Source organism: Centrocercus urophasianus, unplaced genomic scaffold (genome assembly GCF_019232065.1).
Source record: "Centrocercus urophasianus isolate 14NV4802_14NV808 unplaced genomic scaffold, USGS_Curo_1.0 seq_13, whole genome shotgun sequence".
NCBI lineage: Eukaryota > Metazoa > Chordata > Aves > Galliformes > Phasianidae > Centrocercus > Centrocercus urophasianus.
Window position 1 is genome coordinate 2,079,563 of NW_024884475.1, and position 25,097 is coordinate 2,104,659.

Sequence of the window (25,097 nt, forward strand, 5' to 3'; positions counted from 1 at the left end):
TGTCTGCCTTTGGTCTTGCACACAGGATCTAATTTAGCTTTAGAGTTGCAGGAGATGGCGTGGCACAACCTGACTCATGCAGGAGGCAGAGGTTACATTCTTGTCAATGCTTCTGAAGCTGCAGAACATTTGTGTTCCATCTTGGGCCCAAATTAACATTAATTACTGCACACAAAATGGAGCTGCTTCAACAGGAAGAAATTAGGACAACAAATTATCCTGGAATAGAGAGGACTTGATGCTTAAGGAAGCAATCTGTCTGTACGTGGAATAAAAAGGGCATTTCAGCTATACATGGTGGAAACAAACCATCCCCACTATCATTTTTAGCAAGTGGCCAACCTCAGTGCTTGTTACAGTAGCCACCAGGGCTTCCTACACTGAAACCCAACCCACACACAACGGTCTGGAGTATTGCTATCAAAACTGCAGCCACAGTAAATACAGAGGTCTCCTATGTGTAACCAGAGCAGAAGCAGAGCTGATGACCACTGATCACAGCTTTGGGTCAGCGCAGGGATCACAGGCCATCCTCACCACGTGGGTTTCTGTGATCACACTCTGGTTGCTGCCACAGCTCCAAGGCCACAAATGCAGCTCATTCATTCACAGCCAGCTCTCATTGCTCAACATAAACACAGACTGCGCTGCGGCGAAACCAGCACGCTGCTCAGCACACACCAACGAGCAGGCATGCATCCAGAAACAGGCACAGATCTGGAGTTGCCTAAGCTGAGCTTAGCACCATCAGCACCACCGTGATTGCTCTGACACGTGGCCACATTCACAAGCATGGTGCACAGTCACAACAACCCTGTGTGGTGCGACAGGAGTGGGGCAGAGCAGCTGGGAAGCTGTCTGGAGGAAAAGGATCTGTTGGTGCTGATGCTGAGCACGATGAGCCAGCAGTGTGCTCAGGTGGCCAAGAAATCCGATGGCATCCTGGCTTGAACAAGAGGTAACAGCTTCAAGTTGCACAATGGGAGGTGCAGACTGGATATTAGGAAAGATTTCTGCTCCTAAAGAGTGGTGATGCGGTGGCACAGGTGCCCAGGGAGGTGGTGGGGGCCACCATCCTTGGACACGTTCAAGAACCACAGAGACGTGACATAGTGGGCATGGTGGGGATGGGTTGGGGCTGATGATCTTAGAGGTCTTTTCTGACCTTAATGATTCTGTGCTTCTGCAGCAAATCAGAGAGGCAGTCTTACTGCAGCTGGGCTACAAAGAACATAAATGTGTGCTTTGTAAAAAAACCAAACCTAAGACAGGGGAGGTTTAGGTTGGATATTAGGAGGAAGTTTTTCACACAGAGGGTGGTGAGGCACTGGAACAGGTTGCCCAAGGAGGCTGTGGATGCCCCATCCCTGCAGGCATCCAAGGCCAGGCTGGATGTGGCTCTGGGCAGCCTGGTCTGCTGGTTGGTGACCCTGCACATAGCAGGAGGTTGAAACCAGATGATCATTGTGGTCCTTTTCAGGCCATTCTGTGATTCTATGAAAGAAGCTGCCCAGGGAACAGTAAGGATGAACAACCTCAAGAGTGATAGCTGAGCAGATGTGTAACGTGGCACATGCTGTGTCTGAGAAGAGGCCTTCCAGTGGCTTTATGGGTTTATGGAAAGGAAGACTTGGAAAGAAAGCCATTCTCTGTCAGAGAAATAGAAAGCACAGCTGGTTCAGACCAGGCGCTCGCAATACCTGCGAGCAGCTGTTCCTGAGGAAGATGCAAGAAATCACTCCAGACAGCCAGAGAACCGTTTACTTATCAGGAAATCTCTTCCTAATCCCTGCATAAAGTGATTAAACACAATGGCACATACCCCATATATTAAATATTAATCCTTCCTAATGTGGCTGCCGATGTTCTGGTTATCCAGCTCAGGTATGAAATGCTCACAGCATGCAATCCCTTTTCCATCCCTAACCACATAAATCCAACACACAAACCCCAGTGCAAGACAGCAGAAATATTTTGTGACCCAATTAGAGAACAAGGCTGGTATCTGGTGATACTCCCTGAGCCTCGCAGCGAAATGGGATGGCCCCAAAAACAGCCTAGCAGCTGGGAAGGAGTTAAAAGCAGAGAGATGAATCAGCCCCCTGCCATAAACAGAGACATTTCCTACCTCTTAGCTCTAGTGCTTCTTCCTGTCCGCAGGCTTCCGAGATGCCTGTGTACCTGGTCACATTCAAATGATTTCCACCGCAACAGGAAAGAGAGGCATTTGGTTTATTTTAAGAGGAAAACCCGATTTGTGAATGAGACCAGAAAATGGCCATAAAGGCCAACCTCCCTCCCACCCAGCTCCAACACGGAGGTGTCAGCCAGGAGCTGGTGCATCTGCTCTACTGTCTGCGGCTCTGCCGAAGCATACGGGCACCACGTTTTGGCCAGAAAGCATGAACAAAGTGTTACCATGGGGAGAAAAATAGAAAAATAAAGGTATTCTGCCCAGCACTGCATTGAATTGTAGCGATTCCATAGTGACTCCGTGGGGTTTCAAACCTATCTGGGAGACGAGCAGCATACAAAACCCTGCAGCTCCCACGCTCGCTGCACAGCCATCGCCCAGCACTTTGCATGCAAAGCAAAGTGGCTGACATGGCTCAGTCCATGCATACCGTCCTGCTGACCTGGGATCCCCCTCCTGCTGAAGAGCTCAGCCTCCAAAATCCCCCAGCAAAGAGGGTCTGAGAGGAACAGACAGCGGAGACACGGAGAGAAGGATTTCAGAACGCTCTTCCATGAGGATGTTAACGTTGGACGTGACCCAACGGCACGGAGCTGCACAAAGCATCAGTTATGTGAGGGTGACATTTCAGAAAAGCAGAGCCATGTATCCTATTAGCTCGAAAACAATACAGCCAGATCAATGCCAGGACAGCGGTGTCCCTGGAAACATCTCTTTTCTCTAACTAACACCAAGCAGAAACTCTGGAACACCCCCCCCAAAGCCCCTCCAGGATATCCCCACCCCAAAGGACAGAGCACAGCAACGCCCGTTTCTTTTCCAGCCAGTCCAGAAAGCAAACCTCCAAACCTTTTCAAAGCACACAGCGAGCTTCCCACCAACCACGGGCACAGAGGGGATGAGTAATATTTGAGCTGCACAGAGAAACGCTCTGCAAACGCCCCGAGTAAATTCCTGAGGCTCTCAGAACCCCATCCCTCCTCCTTACGAAACGGCCCAGCTGGAACCTCGCAGCTCTCATTTTTCCTCATACAGCCCTGACACGGGGCTGGGATGCCTCCGGATCTTAACAGGAGGTGTTTAGCGAGAGGAAAAGATATTAATGATAATAATTAAAAAGCCTGCCTTCCTTCTTGTCGTGTTCTTCATTCTCGATAGCGTGGGAGGGGAAAGACGAGCAAAGGTTGGCCAGGAGGAGAGCAGCACAGCGTGGTCGTGAAGGTTGGGATGGAGCTTTGCCATCGTTGGACCCAACCAACGTCTGCCCCTTTTCTCCAACACCTCCAGGGACGCTCACTGTTTCCCTGCCCGATCCACTCCAATGCATCACAGCTCTTTCGGAGGAGAAACGAGGAGAAACGATCCCAGTAACCCAACCGACCCCCATATGCCCAACTTAAGGCCGTCGCCTCTCGACTTATCGCTACCGACCCCCCCCAGAAAAAAAGTTTGGGGGCTTCCTTTAAGCGAACCCAGGAGCCCGGAACGATGAGGCCGAGCTCCACCGCACGGAAAGAAGGGAAAAGGATCCATTCGTGGAACCCCCCCCCCCCCGCCGCTGCTGCTGCTGCTGCTGCTGCTCACCTGCGGGCGCGGGGCCGGGCCCGCTGCTCTCTCCCTCTCTCCCCGCCTCTCTCGCCGCCGCCCAACGGCTCCGCTGCGAGGCCGCGACGGCCGGGAGCATGGACGGAGGGAAGGGACGCGGCCGCAGGGGGTTTGGTGGGGGGCCCGGCGCTGTCCAACGCCGCCTCTCAGCGCCCCGCCGCGGGGCTGCCGGCCATCAGCGGCGCCCCCGCTGCCGCCCGCCCGCTCCCGCTCCCGCCGCCGCCGCCGCCGCCATGGTGCGGCTCCATGCAGGGCGCGCACCGCTGACAGGGGCGGGGCGGGACGAGGGGCGGGGATAGTGGGGGCGGGGCTACGGGCAATGGGCGGGGCTAATGGGCGGGACCAATGGGCGGGACCGATGGGCGGGACCGATGGGCGGGACCAATGGGTGGGACCAATGGCAGGACCAATGGGCGGGATCAATGGGCGGGGCCAACAGGCAGGGCCAATAGGATGGGTTAAGGGGAGGGGCTTTGGCCGGTAGTGGGCGGGGCGAGAGTTTGGCAGGCGATCCCGTAGTGCTGTGGTCCTTTCCAGGCGGGTTCCATGTGCTGAAAGCACGGCTTGCAGCGAGCTCAGCTGGGGATAGGGCTCCTGCTCACACCGAAAGCCGGAGAAGGGATGAGAACGCGTAATTAATAGGGTAGAATCGTAGAGTGGTTTGAGTTGGAAGGGACCCTTGCAGGCCATCTGGTCCCACTCCCTGCACTGAACAGGGACACCCACAGCTGCGTCAGTGCTCACAGCCCCATCCTGCCTTACCTTGGGTGTCTGCAGGGCTGAGGCACCCACCACCTCTCTGGGAAACCTTTGCCAGTGCTTTGCTACCCTTAGCGTAAAAAAAACATTTTCATTATGTCCAATTTAAATCTTCCCTCTTTTAGGTAGAAACCATTTCCCCATGTCCTACCACAACAGACCCTGCTGAAGTTCTGCCACCTTTCTTCTCATAGCCCCCTTTAAATATAGAACGTTCCCCCCATTTTAGCATATAAATCCTCAATCCAGGCCACCTGGAAGCTCATGAATATGCATACAGCAGCACTATGGGGATTGCTGAGTGGGTGCAACAGAAGTCACCACCTGAGCTTGGTGCCAATCTCACAAACTGCTTATGGGGCAGAGAAATATTTTCTGCTGAGCTTTTACCTTTATTTCAACACAAAATGACAGCAACCTGACCCAACCAGGATGTGCTGTGCTCTGCTCATTCCATCAGCATTCTCCCGCTCTGTTTGAAACCTGGATTTTAGCTTGGGTCTTTGAGGGCTCAGTGTTCTCCTCCAGGACCCCGTCCTCATGACACAGGGATATTAAAGAATCACAGGAGTTGGAAGGGACCTCTGGAGATCCAACCTCTTGCTAAAGCAGCTTCCCTATATCAGGTAACACACGAAAGCTTCCAGATGGATTTAGGAATATCCACAGAGAGGGAGAATCCACGCTTCGTGTTTGTATTCATATCACACTGCTGCCATCTGCCGGCTTGTGCCCGGGGTTGTGAAACAGCTCTCCTTGCTCAAAATCACGGCTTTTGGGGAAAACGTGTGACTCCGAATTTTTGACTTTTTTTTTTGGTTGTTGTTGCTGACGCAGTGGAAGGAAGGGATGCCATTCAGAGGGACCTCAACAAACTTGAAATGTAGGCCCGAGTGAATCTAATGAGGTTCAACACAGCAAAGTGCAAGGTTTGGCACTTGGGCTGGAGAAATCCCAGGCATCCATACAGACAGGAAGGAGCAGCCCTTGAGAGCAGCCCTGCAGAGAAGGACCTGGGGTTCCTGATGGATGAAAAGCTTAACATGAGCCAGCAGTGTGCTCTTGCAGCTCGGAAAGCAAATGGAATCCTGGGCTCCATCAGAAGAGGGGTGGCCAGCAGGGACAGGGAGGTGATTGTCCCCTTCTACTCCGCTCTTGTGAGGCCCCATCTGCAGGACCTTGGTACTGTACCCAGGGACAGCATGGGGCTCCCAATACAAGAAAGACAGAGAGCTGTTGGAGAGGGTGCAGGGGAGGGCCACAAAGATGATCAGAGGGCAGGAGAAGACAGATGAAGACAGGCTGAGGGAGCTGGGCTTGTTCAGCCTGGAGAAAAGAAGGCTGCGGGGTGACCTCATGGCAGCCTTCAGTAACTAAAGGGAGCCTACAGACAGGAGGGGAATCAACTCTGCGAAAGGTTTGATAACAGCAGGACAAGGGGAAATGGTTTGAAGTTGAGGAGGGAAGATTGAGGTTGGGTGTGAGGGGGAAGTTCTTGACAGAGAGAGTGGTGAGGTGCTGGAACAGCTGCCCAAAGAGGCTGTGATGCCCCGTCCATCCCTGGAGGTGTTCAAGGCCAGGTTGGATGGGGCCCTGGGCAGCCTGGGCTGCTATGAAATGGGGAGGTTGGTGGCCCTGCATTTGGCAGGGGGTTGGAGCTTCATGACCCTTGAGGTCCCTTCCAAGCCTGGCCATTCTATGATTCTATGACGTGATTCTGTGATTTATGGTGGCAAAGGAATTTACAGCTGATGATAACACAGCACTACGAACATTAAACCTGTCCAGACTCTCGAGTTTAGGGCGCTCCGAGTCACAGCAGGGCCCGAAGGCCAGGGCCAGGCCTGTCTCTCCTCCCAGGGCTCCGCCTATCACCGCCCTTCCGTCAGGGACGGACGGGCGCGGTGACCAATGAGAAGTGTGCACGAGGTGGTGGGCGGGGCTCGGCGCTGACCCGGGACGGGCGGAGGTGGCGGCGGACGCAGGTGGGGCCGGATACGGGATAAGGGCAGGGAGAAGGACGGGGATCGGGAGAAGGACGTGGACCGGGGCTGGGATCCGGGTTAGGAGGTCCGATCTCTCTTTTCCTTCGTGTCCGTGGGATTTTGGAAGCTGCCGCCTCGGGGCCGGGCGCTGCGCCCGCTTTCTCTTCCTCTTTCCGTTGGATTTGGGAAAGTTTCAATGTTATTGAGGGGGGAAAAAGAAAGCGTTTTGAAGACAAAAAGAATCACCCGAGTGCAGCCAGCTGTGCAAACACAGGGCCGTGGGTCCAACATGAAGGAAAAACGAAGTTCCGCCAAGAGTTAAACTTTAACCCTGCCCATTTATCCATATTTTATGTGTATTTCATATGAGATTTCCCCTGTGCTCTTTCCCCAGCCCAGCAACTGCCTTTCCTGCTGTTGACAGCCCAGCTTGCTAAGAGGCAAACAGCAGCTCTGCTCCTGAGCTCCACTCACCTTCAGTCCTTGTCCCTGCAGGCACTGAGCCACGATGGGTTTTGCTGAGGACAAAGTGTACAACCACATCTTGAAGAACATGAGCAGGTTCTGTGACATCCACGTGGCGTCGCTGGTCGATTCCCTGAGCTGCCTCACCGATGCTGACAGGGTAAATTCTCCGTTGCTCTGAGTGCTGCTGGGCTGCGTGGGCACTCTGCCCAATGTATGTATGACGTGGGTTGGTGTACAGCTGCTTTACGTGTGCCCAGAGTGGTGAGGGAGGGAATTGTCCCCTCTGCTCTGCTGCCTGAGCCCCCATCTGCAGCGCTGCGTTCAGCTTTCAGCCCCCCAGCACAAAGATGTGGAGTTGCTGGAGTGAGTCGGGATGGGGTCATGAGGGTGCTCAGAGGTTGCAGCAACTCAGAGGGTGGTGATGCACTGGAACAGGTTGCCCAAGGAGGCTGTGGATGCCCCATCCCTGCAGGCATTCAAGGCCAGGCTGGATGTGGCTCTGGGCAGCCTGGTCTGCTGATTGGTGACCCTGCACATAGCAGGGGGTTGGAACTACATCATCATTGTGGTCCTTTTCAACCCAGGCCATTCTGTGGTTCTGTGATTCTATGAACTCTGCTGTGGAGACAGGCAGAGAGCTGGGAGTGTTCAGCCTGCAGAAGGGAAGGCTACAGAGAGACCTCACTGCAGCCTTCCAGGACATAAAGGGGCCTACAGGAAGGCTAGGGAGGAACTCTTTATCAGGGAGCGTGGAGATAAGATAAAGAGTGCTTTAAACTAAAAGAGATTTTGATTAGATATTAGGAAGAAATTCCTCGCTATTAACGTGATGAGGCCCTGTCACAGTCTGCCCAGAGAAGCTGTGGGTGCCTCATCCCTGGAGGTGCTCAAGGCTGGCCTGGATGGAGCTTTGAGCAGTGGAAAATGTCCCTGCCCTCAGCAGCAGTTGCAACTGATTGATCTTTAGGTTCCCTTACAACCCAAGCCATTTCGTGATTCTGTTTCTAAGGCAGCCTGTGCCTCTCAATGTGTTTTGTTCAGGATGAGCTTCACACCCGGCAGGAGATGCGGGGGATCCGTGCCACTGTGTACAAATTTTACCAGCACCTGAAGTGCCGAAAGGGCTGGGTGATGGACCTGATCAACGCACTGCACCAGAACAATGCAGGGCACCTGGCTGAGGAGCTGCAGCGGGTTTATGACCTCTACCAAGCCCGTAAGTGGCCTCAACACCCCTGTGTCCCCCCAGCGTGCTTGGATGCTTGTTTCTCTCAGGGTCTAGCTCCTGTTCTTGGTGGGGAGTCTGTATACAACAACTGTGTCTTGTGCAGGAGTCCATGGGTATCTGTGACTTGTCCCCAAAGATGTGTTGCCCCTGTGACATGCCCAGGGATGGCAGAATGTCTGCAGGGTTCCTTGTCCAAAGCTGCTTGGGATGACAGTGGCTTGTGTGTCTTGTTCTCCTTGTCTTGAGGGGAGATGGAGAAATGAATTAAGAGGCACTGTGGGCTTGGCTGTTATGGGGGTGGAGCGTGGGCATGAAAAGGGCTGCCTTGGGCCCATGCTCATCTTCTGTCTCCTTGGTTTTCCTGGGCTGCCTCAGCTCCTTCAGGTGCCTTGGCTCCTCCAAGTGCTTCAGCTTCTGCTGCCTGGCCTGCTGTTTCCTCCGACGGTGCCCTGAAGCCATTCTCAGGGCCAAGCTCTGCTGCAGAAGCCCCAAAGGCTGAGCCACCACGCTCCAACCCATCTGCTGGTGGCCATCCACCTCTCTCACCTGCTGCTGCCACCACTGCGACCTCAGCTGTGAGCTCGGATGTTTCCAGCACAGAACTCGATGCCAGGGCACCGGTGCAGGAATCGGTGAGCAGAGCACACGGGACTGCAAAGATCCTTTTTGGACTGGAGGGTTGGTGTTTTGGATGCCACAATTAGGCTCTTGTTGCTGACCTCTGCTGTGTGTTCGTTGCACCTGGCAGCTTCACCCATGAGGAGAAGCAGAGGGCACCTTGTCTGCTGTTTTCACACAGAGCTCTTGCAGCTGCTGCTGGTGAGAGGCAGCCAACTGTTCTCTTATAGCATTTATACAAGGCTGTAACTACTCCCCTCCACGCATGTAAGTGCAGCTTTACAGCCTCTCCATATTCTCTTGACACATGAAGCCTACTGCTTCTGTGACCTGTTCAGTCGGTGCAACTCGTCTTCAGGCTCACATGGGTCACCAGGTTTGCTTTTGAGACACCCTGGTGGCCTCACGTGCCCTCATCCTAACTGAAGTGGGGCTGCATGGTGATTTAACGTAGCTCATTTTCTTCCAGCACCCAGAAGGAAAGAGTCCCCAGCCTCCGCTGATGACGAACACGGTCTGTGATGGCAAAGAGAAACCTGTCCCATACCCCACCAAAGAGCTTCAAGAGGCAGTGGAGACCCCTGGGGCATCCAGCACAGTTTTACCATCTGTGTCCCCTGAGCAGGGCCAGGAGTGGCTGAGCCACCGGCATCCGGTGTGTGTGGACAACGGGTGTTTTGGGAACGCAAACCACCTCCAACGTGGCGTGCCAAACTTGGATCTGGGCTCTCTTCCACCAAAGGATTTGAGTGCTGCTTCTGGCCCTGAGCAAACCAGGAACGAGCCCCAAGAAGACGTCTACATTTCCAGCGAGTTGCCTGTGAGGTTGGTGGAGACCGCTGGCGGTGGGGGACTGCAGCCCCCAGCCTCTCTGAGGACACAGGAGCAACGAGCTGTGCGCAGTTCCAAGCACGACGGGCCCCCGAGCAGCTTTCTGGATGTGCACAACCCCTTGCTTATACAACAGCAGTTTGATGTAGAGCAAAAGCAGATTGAGAGAGAGCGTGAAGGAGGTGGAGGTGGGTTTCCTTCCTTTGTAGTCCACAGGTTCAGATGGAGCAGGGCTGGAGGTGCTGCTCTGCAGTCACTTAAGGTGCTGATAATGGCTGTTAGCTCCTGTCTCTTAGGAGATCCCAGTTACCTCCTCTAAGAAGGCAGGGAAGCTGGTTTGTGCAGGCATCTACCTTGACTGCTTTTTTTCCCCTAGTTTTCTCTGCAGATGCTGTTCCTCCCCTTATATACTTGGCAGACGTGCTTGCTTTGTTTCTGATGTAAAACTTCATAGCTCTGTGTCCATGCCCTCCTGTTTCAGCAGGCTGGGAACACCCCAGTCTCAAAGAGAGAGGAACAGGCTGGCAGTGCTGAGGTGCAGGCTGCGCTGGTGCTGTCTGCTTTACCTGCACCTGCTGCTGGGAAAGCTCAACTGCCCTGAGCTTCTCTGTGGTTCCAGTCCCTTGCCCACATCTTGGACTTGCTCTGTGCTGAGCACAGGCTGCAGTTTCCATTCTGTGCAAATTAACACAGAGATGTGATGAGGGAAAAAGATGAAAACCCATGAACGCAGGTAAGAACCTGCCCTGGAAGTGATGTATCCTACTGCAGCATCCCTTGAGAAGAGGCTCACCTTGAGTTCTCCTGGTTAACGCAGCGTGCTTTGTTTTCTCCTTCAGATGTTTGGAAGGAAACAGCCACCTCAGTCTCAACCTCTGCACCCAGAGATATTTCCCCATTCTGTGACACCTCCTTGAAGCCTCCTGTACGAGAGAGAACGCTGCCTGGGGAGGAAGCAGCCAGCAGCACCCCCTCCATGCCACAGAAGGAGCAAGTGGGTGACCTTTCAGTTATTAGTTGCATTTCCTTCAGGTCCTTGTGAAATCCCCATGGCAAGGATGGTTTTTGCTGCACTGTAAGATTTTCAGCTGTTGGGGGGTTTATTTAGGGGTTTTTCTTTGCTGTGTTCCTCTTTCTGTCCTGTTGTATTTCGGAGCATGCCTGGGAGAGCTGCTTTGGCTGGTGGGTGTTGGCAAAAAACATTTAGATCAGATTGTGATCCTAGTGGGGTCCTGACCCCAAAACTCACCTGGGGTGTCCCCAAATGATTCTGTGGTTCTGCTTGAGCCCTCAGGTATATGGGGGAAAGAACTGGCTCTGTCAGTCCAGATGCCCATCTCCACCCCAGTCATCTCTGTCCCTATTTGTCTCCCCTTTCTCCTTGCATCTCTCACAAATCCTAGAGGCTCCCCAGAGCCTCAACACCTTCCTACCCCTTCTGCTTTCCCTGCCCTTGTTGTTTCATGGCCCAGCCACACTGTCAGTAGCTGGAGAAAATGATAGAGAAGTGTGCTCGGTTGTGTGATGTGGGTGCCTGAGACAGGCTGAATGGGTGCTCCCCACAGCACCCAGCTGAGACTGCCCCTCTCTTTGTCTTCCAAAGGTGCTCTCTGCCTCAGTGGCCTCCCTCTCAGCTATGAATGCTGCAGGAAGCTTTGAAGGCGCAGCTGGGAAGACCCCCTCACGAGTGAGCTCTGCTGCCAGCATCTGGGCATCTCATGATAATGAGGAGGAAGACGTGGAGCTCAGCAAGCCAGGTGCCCTCCAGTCTGTAGTAGGAGAGAGCCCAAAAAAGGCAGCTGCCAGATACCTGGGCAGCCCCAGTTCCAACACATCCAGTCACCCTGGCTTGAGCAGCGACCCGCTCATGGTGAGCGCAGACAGCTTGAGGCCTGGAGAAGCACAGTCCAGAGCCAACTCAGGGCGCTGGTCTGCAACTCCAGCAGTTCATGCAGACCCTGGGGGAGAAAAGGCAGCTGGAGTGAGCCCTTATCCACCTCTGAGCTGGGCCAGCCCTTCTGTGGGCACCCACGAGGTCCATGTGGAACATCACCTCAGTGCCCTGCTGGAAGCAGGCAATGATGTCCGAGATGGAGCAGTCCCCTCTGAAGGCTCTCCTGACTCAAACAAGGGAAGTAATGCTGCAACCAACTCATCTCAGGTCAAAGTCCCCACATCAGGGGACAGCAATGGGCCGTCCCTGCTGTACATCCTCCCAGCTGTTGGCATTGCACTGATTTCAGTGTTTCTGGTGTACACACGATTGCAGAAATAGCAGCAGAGAGAAGATGAGATGCCACGGCTACCAAAGGGAGATTCCTCTTCGTAGCAGGAAGTTGGCCAGCATGTTTGAAGCCCGAAGAACAGTTAGAGGGACTGTAGGGGCTTTGTTAAATCTCTTCCCAGAAAGTTTCCTGGAAGAGGCCTTGGTTGTGTGATGCTGTTGGGTTTTGGTCTGATTCCCAACCGCCTTCCTGTCTGTGCTGCCTTCTTTTTCACCCACAATGAGGGTGTCTCTCAGGAGGGGATCCCTCGAGGCCAAAATCAGAGCCTTCCTGGTCATTCTCATCTTCACATTTGGTTCTGGATGGCCCCTCTCCTGCCAAGAAATGTTCCTGTGATGAGGATGTGCCAGGCTGGACTGTGTGCAAGCTGTCCCCTCTCCCAGGAGCCCTCATCCTGCTTCAGTGCTTTCCTTTGGAGTATCGTGCCCTGCACCTGTGGGTCAGAAATGGCACAGGATCCAGGACTTCGACACACAGCACTGACACCCCTGGGGATGGAGCAGTGGAGCCAGAAGGAGTTGTGTATGCCCTTGTGCAGCTTTCTCATGGATCAATCTCACTTCTCCTTTGTTTCTCATGGATCAATCTCACTTCTCCTTTCTGCCAGACAGGGGGAGAAAGGATTTAAGCATGTGCTTTCAGAAGACAATTTCATGCAATACCAGCATGAGCCAGACTTGCTCTCACCCAGGATTGCTGTGTGCCTTTTGATCTACAGGCTGTATTTAGTGAGCCTGGCTAGGAGGGTGGATGTAATTCTCCCCAGTACCTGGTGCAATGAGATAGAAACTTATGTCGAGGCTGGGACATAAATAGGGTCAGCTCTGTGTGATGCAGGGAAGCCATACATCAGTGCTAGCTGGTGGTCCACATGTTCTGGGTTATCTTGAGGATTCTGTTTAAAATTTCAGTCCATCATTTCCCAACTGCTCCCAGGGATCACCTTGAGAGTTTGAGGGGATTGGGCCGCAACACTTCCAGATAAGAGAAAATCCCAAACCCAAATAAGCATCCCTTGGTTCCCTCAGCTCAGGACAGCTTTCAGGGGCAGCAACGATCCTTTTCAGTTGCTGTTTGCCTTCATGTCCAACTCCAGGCAGAGCTGAACCACCCCAAGCTGCGCTGCCTGTTTCCTCTGTTGCAATGGCTGTGGGCTGTCACCATCACTCACCTACTCCCTCCCAAAAGGACAGAGGCACAAAAGTAAGAAAGTGGGTTATTCTAGTTAAAGATTATTAATTTTTTTTAAGCTCTAAATGCACCAGCATAGACTTTTAGGTTGCCCTGCAATCCTGTGAGCTGCAGGAAATGGAAACCATGGCAGGAGGCAGAGTTGGGCAAAAAGTATGGAGATGTGGAGATAGATTTGCACAGCAGAAGGCTTGTATCATGGACAGCCATGGCTTGAATGTGACTGGCTGGTCAGGGTGCTATGGGCTTTAAACCACTGCAGTGACTGAGCTGCAAGCCTGATCTGGGCTGCAGTCCTGATCCAGAAAGCTGTTGCTTTCCTGAATTTGATAATTTATTTCCCTTGGATCCCTGCTGTTCAGCACAGTTTCCCAAAACCTGTCCCTACTGCTGAGCTTCCTGGGATTGGCTGCAGGGCATGGCTGTTGTGCCCAGAGCTCAGCACAGACCTGATGGTGCAGAGGGTCAGTGAGCCCAGTGGTGGGACAAAGGGCTGCCCCTCCTCCAGGGCTGCTCCAGGAGCACACCTCTGATGGCTCTGTGTCCAGAATTGAGGTGTCCTGAGGCTTTTCTAGATGGAATAGTATTCTTGAGGTGCTGGATGTGAGCTGCTCTGACCACAGTATTTGCATGAATTGGGTTCTTACATATTCCAAAGGAAATGTGTTTTGGAAGGCACCTGCCCACCTCTTTCCAGTCCCATATTCCCAAGTTGTTGAGCCACATGCTGGTTTTCCCAGAGCTCTGCCTTATTTTTGGTTGATTGCCTTAGCACCCCGTTAGCCTGGAGGAATCATAGAATCATAAGGTTGGAAACAACCTATAAGATCATTTAGCCTCTTCTGACTTGGGTAAATGGTCTCCAAATTACAAATGGTTCTGTCACAGCACAGCAGGCTGGGGGACTTCTGCTTCGGTTTAGTAGGGCTGACAACTTGAAAAAGCCCCAAAATGCACAAAGTGCCTCCCTTATAAATGGACAAGGGCAATAAATACATGCAAGAGTGAGGTGGTTGAATTTGCTCTGACAGGGCCCAAGAGCGAACTCGAGATGTTCACTTCTTGCTCAGTGCCCAGCATTTTACTCATCCGTGGATGAGAGAGGGCGTTTTAAATGCACTTTCCATCCTCTTCTCAGAGATGGGGCACAGGGGCTGTTCTCACCATGAGAAAGAGGAGGCCTACATCTTCTCCTGCTGCTTTCTGTGCCATTTTTGAGGGTGTTTGGGAGATCTCAAGCCAGCAGCATCCATACCAAGGCTCTCTTCTCTGCCTGCAGATTTCATGTATTTTCCCAGTGCTTTTTTAGCTCCTGCACTCCCTATGAAAACACACCTGATTTATTAGCACATAAAGCATTTGTTTTTCTTGGTGTTTGCTGTGAAGTGCCTCTATTTTCCTAGCTGTCGTGTAGCACTTTAAAGACAGAAATCAGCAAAAGGGATACCTAGGATGGAATACGTAATAAAAACTGTTTGCCACTCCACGAAACTTTTGAGGGTGCTGTGTTTGTAACCTGAGGGAAAATCTCATGTTTCAGAGCCTCTGTGTGGCACAGTGACAGTCAGGCATTTATCTCTTTGGTCTCGAATTAATGCCCGACTGTCCCCTGGCTGTGAAGGGATGCGCAAGGCCTCAGCACCCATCTGCGTTGCCACGGTTACTCTGCCTGCCAATCAGCCTGCCTCCACCATCAGACACCTCACGTCATTGGCTAGCTGCCGCGTCACTCTTTCCCACGGGACGCCATAGGCCAATGCGCCGCATACTGTCCCGCCCCTCTCGGCCTCCTTAATCCCCGCCCTGTTCCGAGCTCCCGTATCGTATTGGACAGTTGGACTTATCAATAACGCTGTAGGCGGGCTCTCTGTCCGATCCTTGCTTCTCATTGGCCAGACCGCCCGTCGGTCCGTTCGGCAAAGGATTCCGATTGGACGCCGCCTCAGAAGCTTCTCCCTCCCACTTCCCGAGGGCCGGGGGCGCCGCTCCGCGCCGCTCGGCGCAGGCGCGCTGCGGGCGGTGGCTGCGGCGGTGGCCGTTGAGGAGCGCGGCGCGGTGCGGCGCGAGCGGCCCATGGGGCCGGGCCGTGCAGCGGATGGAGCCGCGGCGCAACGGCGGCGGCGCGGATGAGAAACCTCGGAGGCGGGAAGCGGAAGCGGGGAAGCCGCGGCAATGGAGCGGCGGCGGGACGGGCGCTGGAAGCGCGGCGGCGGGACCGGAGCACTGCGAGAGGCGCGGCGCAGCCTGCGGCCTTCGGCGGGACTCGGTCCGCAAGAACCGCCCGCGTGAGTGAGGCGGAGGGGGCGCGGGGGCGGGGCCTGGAGGGGGGCGGGGCCCAAAGGGGAGGGGCTGAGGGAGTGAGTCTAAGGTCGACAGCAGGAAGTGGGCGGGGCTTGACCAAAGGGGTGGGGTTATCGGTAATGAGATGTAAACGGGCGTGGCTACAGTAGGGGGCGGGGCCAGGTGGCTCCTGCCTAGAGAAGGTTTGTGAAATGACCTCGGGGACGGAGCGTCTCTTCTTGTTTTCCTGATCTCTTACTGTGAAATAAAGGAGTGCATCCGAAAACAGAAGAATTGCAATCAAAAGGTGCAACAGTTCCTATCAGAAGTCTTCCTTGAGATGTTCTCATTCCAGCTCATTGAGGCTGTGCTCCCTTTCATTCATTCCCAGACTGTGGGAGTCATCCTGCACTTGGGAAATGGTTGTTTGTGTGAAGTAATTCAGGCAATCGTGGGGTTTTCTGCATGCTGAAGGGCAGTAGGATGGGAGAGGAGTTCCACAGAGGGATGCAAGGACCACGGTAACGGTGGTAATTTCTGTCATTCCGATGTGGCAGAGTTATACTGTAAGAATATGAGAGCTGAAGGTACCAGTTGTAGCTGCAGGGCTGTTAATTAGAGATGTGCTCATTAATAGGTGGCAGGCAGCTTTTGGTGAGTGAATTATCCCTTTCCACTTCACCCTTGGGAAGTTTTAAGGGTATTTCCATCTCTGTTGAGGTTCAGATTTGTTGCATAAATAATCTTTAAAGGTCCCTTGCAACTCTAAGGGCTCCATAAAATGCAGTGGGGGTGGTTTTAGGACAAGATGATGGTTTTTGACAGAACGTTTGGAAGGTCAGCATGGTATGATTTGGAATCATGGTCATCAGTGTCATCAGTGCAGCTCTATCTGAGATATCCTCTGTCAGAGATAAACTTGGAGCAATGCAGTGGGTGTCAAGCTGCGTGCCCTCCTGCACCTTAGCCTCGCTCTTGAAGAAGCTAAAGGCCTTCAAGCTACCAGGCAGCTCAGCACTGCACAGCCTCCCCAGTCTTATAGTTCCACTTGACACCATAAGGTATGAAGTGTCTCTTTGGCCAGTTAAGGTCAGCTGTCCTTGCTCTGTCCCTTCCCAGCTCCTTGTGCCCTCCCAGCCCCTCACAACAGGGCAGCACGAGGAGCCGAAACGACCTTGGCTCTGTGCAGCACCTCTCAGCCAAAACTGAAACATGGCTCCGTTATCAGCTTTATTTTCCTCCCAAAGCCAAAGCACAGCATTGCACCAACCACTATGGAGAACATTAACTGTGTCCCAGCTGAAACCAGGACAGCCTCACTGGACTGGAAGCACTGCAGTTGAATAAAGAGGACGTTCACATTGAGTTTACTCTAACATAGCTGCAGTACAGCTGTACCCAGTGGCTTTCTGCAGGCAGGGCAAAGTGCCAGGCATGAAGCTGGTGATACCCAATGGTAATGAGCAGTGGAATGTATTTTTTTTCTCTAAAGAATCTTCTTTCTGATAAGAGAAATAGGTCAGCAATTCGGTTCAGCAGCCTTCTCCCATCCCACGTCTGCCTGTGCTCCCCTGCTCTGCTCCTGCCTGAAAACAAGTTTTCCTTGGCAGAGATGGCTTTAGCTTGTTTCCCTGAGAAACAAGTTATATTTCTCTTTTCTGCAGGCTGTAGTTCTTTGGAAATAATCATAATAAGCAGCTTGTTCTGGTGCTTCTGGCAGGCACCATCCGTAGTGCTGTGCTGTCTGACAAAAGGAGAGGGGAAGGACGTTGTATCTGTGTTGTAGGAAGTGTCTGAGTTCCAAAGTGGAGCCCATATCTAAACCATCAGCAGCTGCTTTGCAATACAAAACAAGCTTTGACATACATATTTTTTTTTAAATACCCTTTTTCTGTTTTGGAATTGCATACGAGCTGTGAATTCCCAGCAGAGCCTATTTTTAGAGATGTGAGGAGAGGGAGACTTAGTGTCACTTTGTATTTAATGCCGACCAATGTTCCTTTATTGATTTCTTTTCCAGCTGTTCAATTTCCATGGCCCCACTACAATATAATGCTGGGTATTTGAGAGGGAACGTGGCAGCCTTGTCATACCCTCAGCTAAACCATCAGTCTTCACTGCTCTGCAGGCAGATCTCCTTAGCTTCCAGAATAATTGGCTCTTAACTGAAGGATCAACCTGCAACGCCACTTCTCACATGGAGAAAATCCCCCCTGGGGGTCTTTAGTTTGTATCACCTCGTTCATCTTGACACAGCTCTCCAAATTTGAACCCAGCCAGAAGAAATCTGTCGAGTTTTGTTATTATTATTATTTATAACCCATCCAGACTTATAAAGCAATTTATATGGCAGAGGCACTTTTGGTTTTCTTGCCCCCAAGAGCTTACAGGGCAGGGATGGTGGCATCCCTAGGCATCCCAGGGCATTGGGACTGAATGGACTTTAAGGTCCCTTCCAACCCAACCATTCCATGGTTCTATGATTGCAGCTCCTTGCTTGCATCCCTGCTACTTTCCACATGGAACAGCATTGTGTTTTATTTGTTTTTTTTTCACCTTAGCAGTGGTGCTCATGGCTGTCAGTGTCCAAAGGGTCCTGGTGCCCCCCAGCCCTATGTGTGCTGTGCTGCAGCTTTCAGAAGGGCCTTTGGGGGCTCACGAGGGAGAGAGCTGTGCGTGAGAAACGGTGGAACAAATCAGCATTTGAAGACAGATCTCGATAGCAGATGGTGATGGCGTTCATCCAACAGAGCTTCCTCCCTTTGAAGGCCTGGATTTTTCTAGCTCTCGGATAGGGAATGGCTGTGGCTGCCTTACATTCTCATGTTGGCTGATTTCCTGTAAGAAAAAGCACAGTTCTCCATACCTGGAAATAATTTTGTGCTCCACACCCCTTTCCAAAAAGAATCGAACCCATGGCATATGGGAGAAGTTTTGACCATGATCTTGGTTATTTGAGTGTTTGTTTGCATAGGTAAACCGAAGAACTGTTTTCTTGGGAGTGTTTTGAGCATTCCTTGGATTCTTAACTTGTGCATTGTGAGAGATCCCAGCCTTGGAGGAGTTTGGGAAGCGTTGGGATGTGGCACTGAGGTGGTCAGTGGGGATGGGTTGGGATTCTTAGAGCTCTTTTCCAACCTTTCCGATTCTCTGATCCGTAATGAAGAATCAGAATCGTGAAGGTTGGAAAAGAGCTTTAAGATCATGGAGTCCAACCTCAACCCATTCCCACCATGCCCACTAATCTATCTGATTGAAGTTAATCACCTGCATAAGGTGTCTGTAGAGCTGTCTGTGATGATTCTCTCCAGCCTGGGAGAGCTGGGAGCAGCACCATCTCCTGCTGCCCCCACAGCAGAGAGCTGCCATAGATCATCCCGCAGATTATCGACGTTTTAGATGTTGCCAACACTAAAAACGACCTGGGGTGCTGTTTCTAAAGAGCTTTCCCTCTACTGGGACTGGGAAAGCCATTCTTGTGCTCTAAAATCTGGAAGGTTTCTGTCTCTGCAGGTTGCAGTTTGGTGTGTGAGCCTCCCAGCTGATGTAGTGACAAAGGTTTGGAATGAAACGACAAAAGGGTTGGAATGGGATGGTCTGGAAGATCCCTTCTGACCCAAACCATTCCATGGTTCTGTGAAGGTTCAGAACCTTGAGGCAGTGAAGAGAAAGGAAAGCAGCAGCAATGTTAGTGCAGAAGTCCTTGGGTTGCTCTCTGTTGGCCAGCCATGCAGGTTGCTCCCTCTCTCATCCATCAGCTGTTCTTTTCATCTCTCTTCTTGTTTCAGGTGAATGCATCAGAAACAGAGGGTGGTTGGGGTTTGGACGTGCTTCCTAAAATAGACCTCAGGCCTCCTTTTGTCCCTTGGTGATGGCTGGGGGTGGCCTCTGTAAATCCATAGAAATGATTTGATGCTTGAAGGAGAGCTTGGGAAGCTGCTGGCTGCAGCAGCTGCTGGGGAGGTGGGGATGCTCTCTGAGTCCACCCACCAGGGAGAGGTATACTGCACTTCTGGCAGCAGGGCAATATATTGGGTTTATAAGCCAATATAAGCTGCATTTTGCCCTACGGTATCTCGTTAGCTCCAGCCTATCCTTTAGCTCATTAATAGCAATATTAATCCGTTCCAGCTCTCAGCTCTAATCTCAGATTCCATCTGATGGGGGTTTTCTCTTGATCTTTTCCAAGAAGCTCATTATCTCATACAGCTGTAAATGTTGCTGGGCCTGACACTAATGCATATTTTGTACCGTGGGGGAATTTGCCTAATAAAATAATCCAATTAGACATTTGTTTTTGTCTCTCTGGGGCATCTTAGACTACTTGCCTACCTCAGTGCTGTGTGTTGTAATTAGTTACCGTTTGTGCACGGCTTTGATGTCGGAGCACCACTGTTATCCTTGGCTCTGGCTCTCTAAAAAAGCAATAGCTGGGGATTCAGGTTGCTGGAGGGATACTGCAAGACCTGGGATGCGTCTGCCTTCGTGGTGCTCCTGGGGTTGTAGTAAGGATTTGGAGTGGAGGCAGTGTGTGCAGTTCCTTCTGCTGTGTTTCACCATCTCTTTTCCCCCTTTCTTTTCAGTCTTCCCTTGGTTTGGCCTGGACATCGGTGGGACCTTGGTCAAACTTGTTTATTTTGAACCAAAGGACATCACTGCCGAAGAGGAGGACGAAGAAGTGGAAAACCTCAAAAACATCCGCAAGTACCTGACGTCAAACGTGGCCTACGGATCCACAGGCATTCGGGATGTGCACCTTGAACTAAAGGACCTTTCCCTGTGTGGACGTAAAGGCAATCTGCACTTTATACGCTTTCCTACCCATGACATGCCTGCTTTTATTCAAATGGGAAGCGAAAAGCACTTCTCGAGCCTCCATACTACCTTATGTGCCACGGGAGGTGGAGCGTACAAATTTGAGCAGGACTTTCTCACAGTAGGCATTTTTGGCTTGTATACAATTCGGATTTGGCAGCGAAACTTGAAGCTTAAAGCTAGAAATGCCCCCAGTCCTTCTCTGCAGCCTCTCAGCTTTTCTAAGCCTTAGCTTAGACTGGAATTAAACTCAGCTCAGGAAGCAGGGTGTGGAGTCACGTTCCCGTCTCTAAATTAGGCTGTGTTCTTTCCTGAAAGCTCATGCCACATTCCTGTAACTCCAAAATTGCTCCCTGCCCTCCCTGCTGTGTGCTCTTACAGGGCTTTGTATCGCCGCTCTGCGATTACACTCAGCTCAGTGTTCTTTCTTCCTCATTGCTGTGTGTTCCCATGCTTAATTTTCACTCTTTGTTTGCTCCCATAGCTTCGTTTCTAGCACACGTTGTGCTGCTGATGGAGGTTCAGGCAAATAAGGTGGTGAATTACCTGGAAGGGGTTAGCAGTTGGAGTTTGACGTCGTCACGTGGCTCCATTATCATCAGTTAGATTCTTGTTTATGGGTGAAGTATGTGTCTGCTAAATATTTAAACAAGGCTTGAAAAATGTACCAAATAAAGAAGCTTTTTAAGGCACTCTCCAGGCAGTGACATAAGGGAAGAACAATCTTGATTTCTCCCGCTTTGTTTTTTCTTTTCTTTCTCTTTTTGTCAAACATTTACGCCCTATTTAAATCTCCTTTGCTTTTCTTGCCAGTCCCTCCGAGTCCCAGTGGGATTGGATTCTCCTGGCCTCCACCAATGGCTCAGGTTGTTTATTGCCCTCCACTTCAGGGCCAGGACGGTCAGCAGTCCACAGGGGGTGAGACGCAGCCTTGCTGTCATCTGCACTTCTCTCTCTGTCCCCGTAGGGAGGAATGGAGATAGCTGGAATTTAGCTGGCGGTGAGCATCGACTCTCCCATCCCTAACTACTTCTTCAATATTCTTTTTTTCCCCTGCCAGATGGGTGACCTTCAGCTTCATAAGCTGGATGAGCTCGACTGCCTTATTAAAGGAGTCATGTACATCGATTCCGTTGGGTTCAACGGCCGTTCAGAGTGCTACTATTTCCAACACCCGACCGACACCGAACGCTGTCAGAAGCTCCCGTTCACTTTGAGGAATCCATACCCTCTCCTTCTGGTGAACATTGGCTCAGGGGTCAGCATTTTGGCTGTGTATTCAAAGGAAAACTACAGACGGGTGACGGGCACCAGGTGAGTGCTGCAACGGGCTGCGTCCACTTTGGAGTTTGTTTCAGCCTGCAGTGTGTTTCTGCACTGTGCTTTTGGGAGCAGGCTGCATCGAAGGTGCTGTGTTGAGTGTCACACTCCAGCTTTTACTGCAGTCCCTCGTCTCTGCCAACAAAGATTCCTCCTGGAAAAGGGAATCTGAATTTCATGTTTCAGCCTCCTTACTGCAACAGGCATCTTTAAAAGCTGGTTTCTCAGCTGCAGGATTTAACTGGATGTATCAGAGACCCCAAATATGAGCAATGTTTAGCTCCAGTCAGTTCAGCAGATGTGCTGGGACAATCTTAGTTCCCCACACAGCTTCTGGACGTTAAGGAACGTTTGGATTCTGTGTCGAGGGACATGGTTTAGTGAGAACTATTGGTGAGAGGTGGGTGGTTGGACTGGATGATCTCATAGGTCTTTTCCAACCTTGATGTTTCTGTGATTCTGTGGACAGCTGCATTGAAAATGCGACTGTTGTGGCCCAGTGAAGCCAAAGAGCTTTGTGGCTGTGAGCTTCCCTGAAGTTCATGAAAATGAGCATTGATGAAACCCCTTGGCACAGGTCTCAATCCTATTAAACATCGTTAATGGTGGTTTACACAGTTAGGTGACGGCACGTCGCGTTTCCCAAAGCCCAGTGAACGACTTTCCTCTTGCTTTCCATTGCAGTCTCGGAGGGGGAACCTTCTTTGGGCTCTGCTGCCTTCTCACGGGTTGCTCCACCTTTGAGGAGGCCATGGAGATGGCATCCCGTGGGGACAGCACCAAAGTGGACAAGTTGGTGAGGGACATTTATGGAGGAGACTACGAGCGGTTCGGGCTGCCAGGCTGGGCCGTAGCATCCAGGTAATGGTGGTCACTGCTGGGTTGTTGTCAGCACAGGTTGTGCAGCAATGAAAAACCAAACGTCTTAATGTCTCAAGACTACACTGATTCTTTCACACTATCATTCGAGTTAACCCAGCAATTCCCTTTTTCTTTTTTCTGGAATTTTGATGCAAGTAAACCTTTAACCCTAAAACTTTCTTGACAGTTTTGGAAACATGATGAGCAAGGAGAAGAGGGAATCTGTGAGCAAAGAGGACCTGGCCAAGGCCACCTTGATAACCATCACCAACAACATCGGCTCCATCGCGCGGATGTGTGCGCTCAATGAGGTATAGGTGAAAGCCATTCTGTTGTTTCCCTTCTGAAGCCTCACTTCTGTACTGCTGTTCTGCTGTCTCTCTTTCCCTGCACGCTTTCCTGTGGCTGGGTGTTCATTCTTGTCTTTCTGGATCTTCACTGCGTTGCAATCTGTCCCTTTTTTGGACTCATCGGTGTTGAATCCAAATTTTGATCTTGCTTGTCTGTGTACTTTGAGGCAGGTCACTGTGAGCTGAGTTACTCCCCATGAATTTGGGGCTGGCTCTTGGGAGGTTCTCTTTGGCAGCACGATACGGCCCCTTTTCCACCACAATGCTGTGTGTTTTCTTGTGTATTTAGCACTGAAGCTGGGGTGGAGGGGGAGAGGTGGGAGACCTTTCCTACGTTCTTTTCACCACTTGCTTTTGTTCTCCTGGTCAAGCAGCACCACTTTCCTGGACATGACTGTATCTCTGTGCTTTCAGCTTCTTTACAGTGCTGCCTTGTTGCGTTCATGTCAAGCAGCATTGTACAGGGCTATGAAAGAACAGAGGCATGCTCTTGAGTTTGAGCCTCTTCCTATGGTCCGAGCTGACAGAGGGAAGCACACTCCACTCTTCCTGTTGTCTGTACTTACTGCTATTTACTTGTAAAACTTGTAAGCACCATACCAACAGAACATCTCAGTGGAAAACATACTTGAACGGCTACAGATGGCCTTTTAGAGAGCACTACAAAGTGCCATTGCTTTTCTTCTGACCCTCAGGTGGTGTTTCCATTGTTACAAGCAGTACCATGGAATCCAGCCTTAACGTTCCCATCTTTTTCTTCACGCTTGCAGAACATCGACCGGGTCGTCTTCATCGGCAATTTCCTCCGGATCAACACCATCTCCATGAAGCTTCTGGCCTATGCTTTGGATTACTGGTCGAAGGGACAGCTGAAAGCACTGTTCTTGGAACATGAGGTGAGATTCCATTTCACATTTCTCTTGTCAAACCTATCATTTCCTGTTATTCCTTCCCCACGTCGCTCGCGTGCCCGCCTTTGGGCTGTTAACGGATCTGTTTGCTCCTCAGGGTTACTTTGGTGCAGTTGGTGCTCTGCTGGAGCTCCTGGACTCAGCCTGATCCAACCAGGTTCCATACGTTCGAGCAATGAAGTCACAGTGCCCACATGAAGCTTTAAAGCACTTTCATCAATGCCTCTGAGTGCTATATGTCTGTTTAGTTCCCACATTACAGGTGTCAGCTGCAAGGTTCTGTGTTCTGCAGATGAAAGATGTCACATTCTCATTCTCCTACAAATCTGTGGAGGGGTGAGAACTGCAGCACATAACACCATAAGGACCATTCCTGTTCCCTCCAGACCCCACAGTGCTCTGCTGGACACAGTCATGCTATCAGCAGGGCTGCATAGAACGATACCAAAGAGTTTACTGTTTCTTTCAGTCAAGTATTTGGGATTTTTTCTGTAATGCTTCATTCAGTGCTTACATACTAAAGTAGTTTGGGGGGTGAAGCTGCACTTCCCATATATATAGCAGTTGTTCTTTTGTTTCCTTCTTGCACACAGCCTGAATTAGGCTGTGCACTTTGCAACCTCTGAGGATGCTCTGCTCTCAGGACACGGATTTGGAAGTAGCACGCTGCTTCCTCAATAAACGATCAGAACAACAGAGATGCTGATAATGGATAATATTGACAACCAGAAAAGCTGAGTGCGTCCCATTTGTAAACTCCTTGCTTGGTGCTCTCCTTTGCTGTGCCTCTCCTTTGGGTCTGAAATGATACATTCAGATGTGCCCTGTCTTAGATGAGACCCTGAAGCTGTGCTGGGAGATGCAGGCCGTGCAGACACAGCACAGAGCGAGGTGTTGGGGATGGGATGGGATCTTTTCCCCGTGGCCACGGTCCCCCCTTCAAACACACCCTGCATCCAAAACCTGCCTTTATTTACATTTCAAGTCAAATCACATGCAAGCCTCTTCCTTTGCTTTTCTTTTTTTTTTTTTTCCTTAAGAATAGTGTGATTAGCAAAACAAGACGCGTTAGAATCTTGAAACAGCAATTAAATATACAAAAATAGAGCTTACAAAAAAAAAAAAAAAGCCCCCAAAAACAACAACAAAAAAAAACAACACCTCCCTCCCCCCTCCAAAAAAAAAAAAAAAAACAAAAAAAAAAAAAAAAAAACAGCAAACGTTTTTAAAAAAATATTCTGCTGCAGAATTTGTAGTGTACAAACACGTCTATGAGGCTCCACGCTCCATAAACAGGCTTGGGAGTCGCAGGGTCTGTACAGGAGGGGCCCCCCCAGAGCCCACCCAGCCCCGCCGTGGGGTAAAACTGGGACCCCCCCCCCCATAAAGAGCTGCA

At 51.3% G+C, this 25,097-nt stretch overlaps 3 protein-coding genes across 6 annotated transcripts in view; 2 read left to right on the plus strand and 1 right to left on the minus strand.

Moving 5' to 3' along the window:
• The window catches only part of PTPRA (protein tyrosine phosphatase receptor type A), a 95,825-nt gene extending 91,946 nt beyond the window's left edge, over positions 1 to 3,879 (minus strand). The window contains exon 1 of the mRNA XM_042812058.1: positions 3,779 to 3,879. The gene's annotated coding sequence lies outside the window, so the exon portion shown is untranslated. The remainder of the gene's footprint in view (positions 1 to 3,778) is intronic.
• A 2,614-nt stretch (positions 3,880 to 6,493) lies between these two features.
• On the plus strand, positions 6,494 to 12,536 carry MAVS (mitochondrial antiviral signaling protein). 3 transcript variants are annotated; one of them, XM_042812814.1, is made up of 7 exons: positions 6,494 to 6,543; positions 7,039 to 7,168; positions 8,053 to 8,227; positions 8,615 to 8,871; positions 9,327 to 9,876; positions 10,528 to 10,682; positions 11,292 to 12,536. In XM_042812814.1, exons 2-7 carry the CDS (start codon positions 7,052 to 7,054, stop codon positions 11,961 to 11,963), a joined length of 1,926 nt encoding a protein of 641 aa, XP_042668748.1. In that variant the 5' UTR covers positions 6,494 to 6,543; positions 7,039 to 7,051; the 3' UTR covers positions 11,964 to 12,536. The 3 variants fall into 3 exon arrangements, with proteins under 3 accessions (XP_042668748.1, XP_042668749.1, XP_042668750.1); XM_042812815.1 differs by lacking the exon at positions 6,494 to 6,543 and adding an exon at positions 6,548 to 6,628; XM_042812816.1 differs by lacking the exon at positions 6,494 to 6,543 and having other exon boundaries at positions 6,636 to 7,168; positions 9,327 to 9,472; positions 9,620 to 9,876.
• A 2,723-nt stretch (positions 12,537 to 15,259) lies between these two features.
• On the plus strand, positions 15,260 to 24,399 carry PANK2 (pantothenate kinase 2). 2 transcript variants are annotated; one of them, XM_042811747.1, is made up of 7 exons: positions 15,260 to 15,449; positions 20,028 to 20,380; positions 21,320 to 21,573; positions 22,264 to 22,440; positions 22,628 to 22,751; positions 23,561 to 23,686; positions 23,799 to 24,399. In XM_042811747.1, the coding sequence occupies exons 1-7, from the start codon at positions 15,260 to 15,262 to the stop codon at positions 23,847 to 23,849; spliced, it is 1,275 nt and encodes a 424-aa protein (XP_042667681.1). In that variant the 3' UTR covers positions 23,850 to 24,399. The 2 variants fall into 2 exon arrangements, with proteins under 2 accessions (XP_042667681.1, XP_042667682.1); XM_042811748.1 differs by lacking the exon at positions 15,260 to 15,449 and having other exon boundaries at positions 20,155 to 20,237.
• The last annotated feature ends 698 nt before the right edge of the window (positions 24,400 to 25,097 follow it).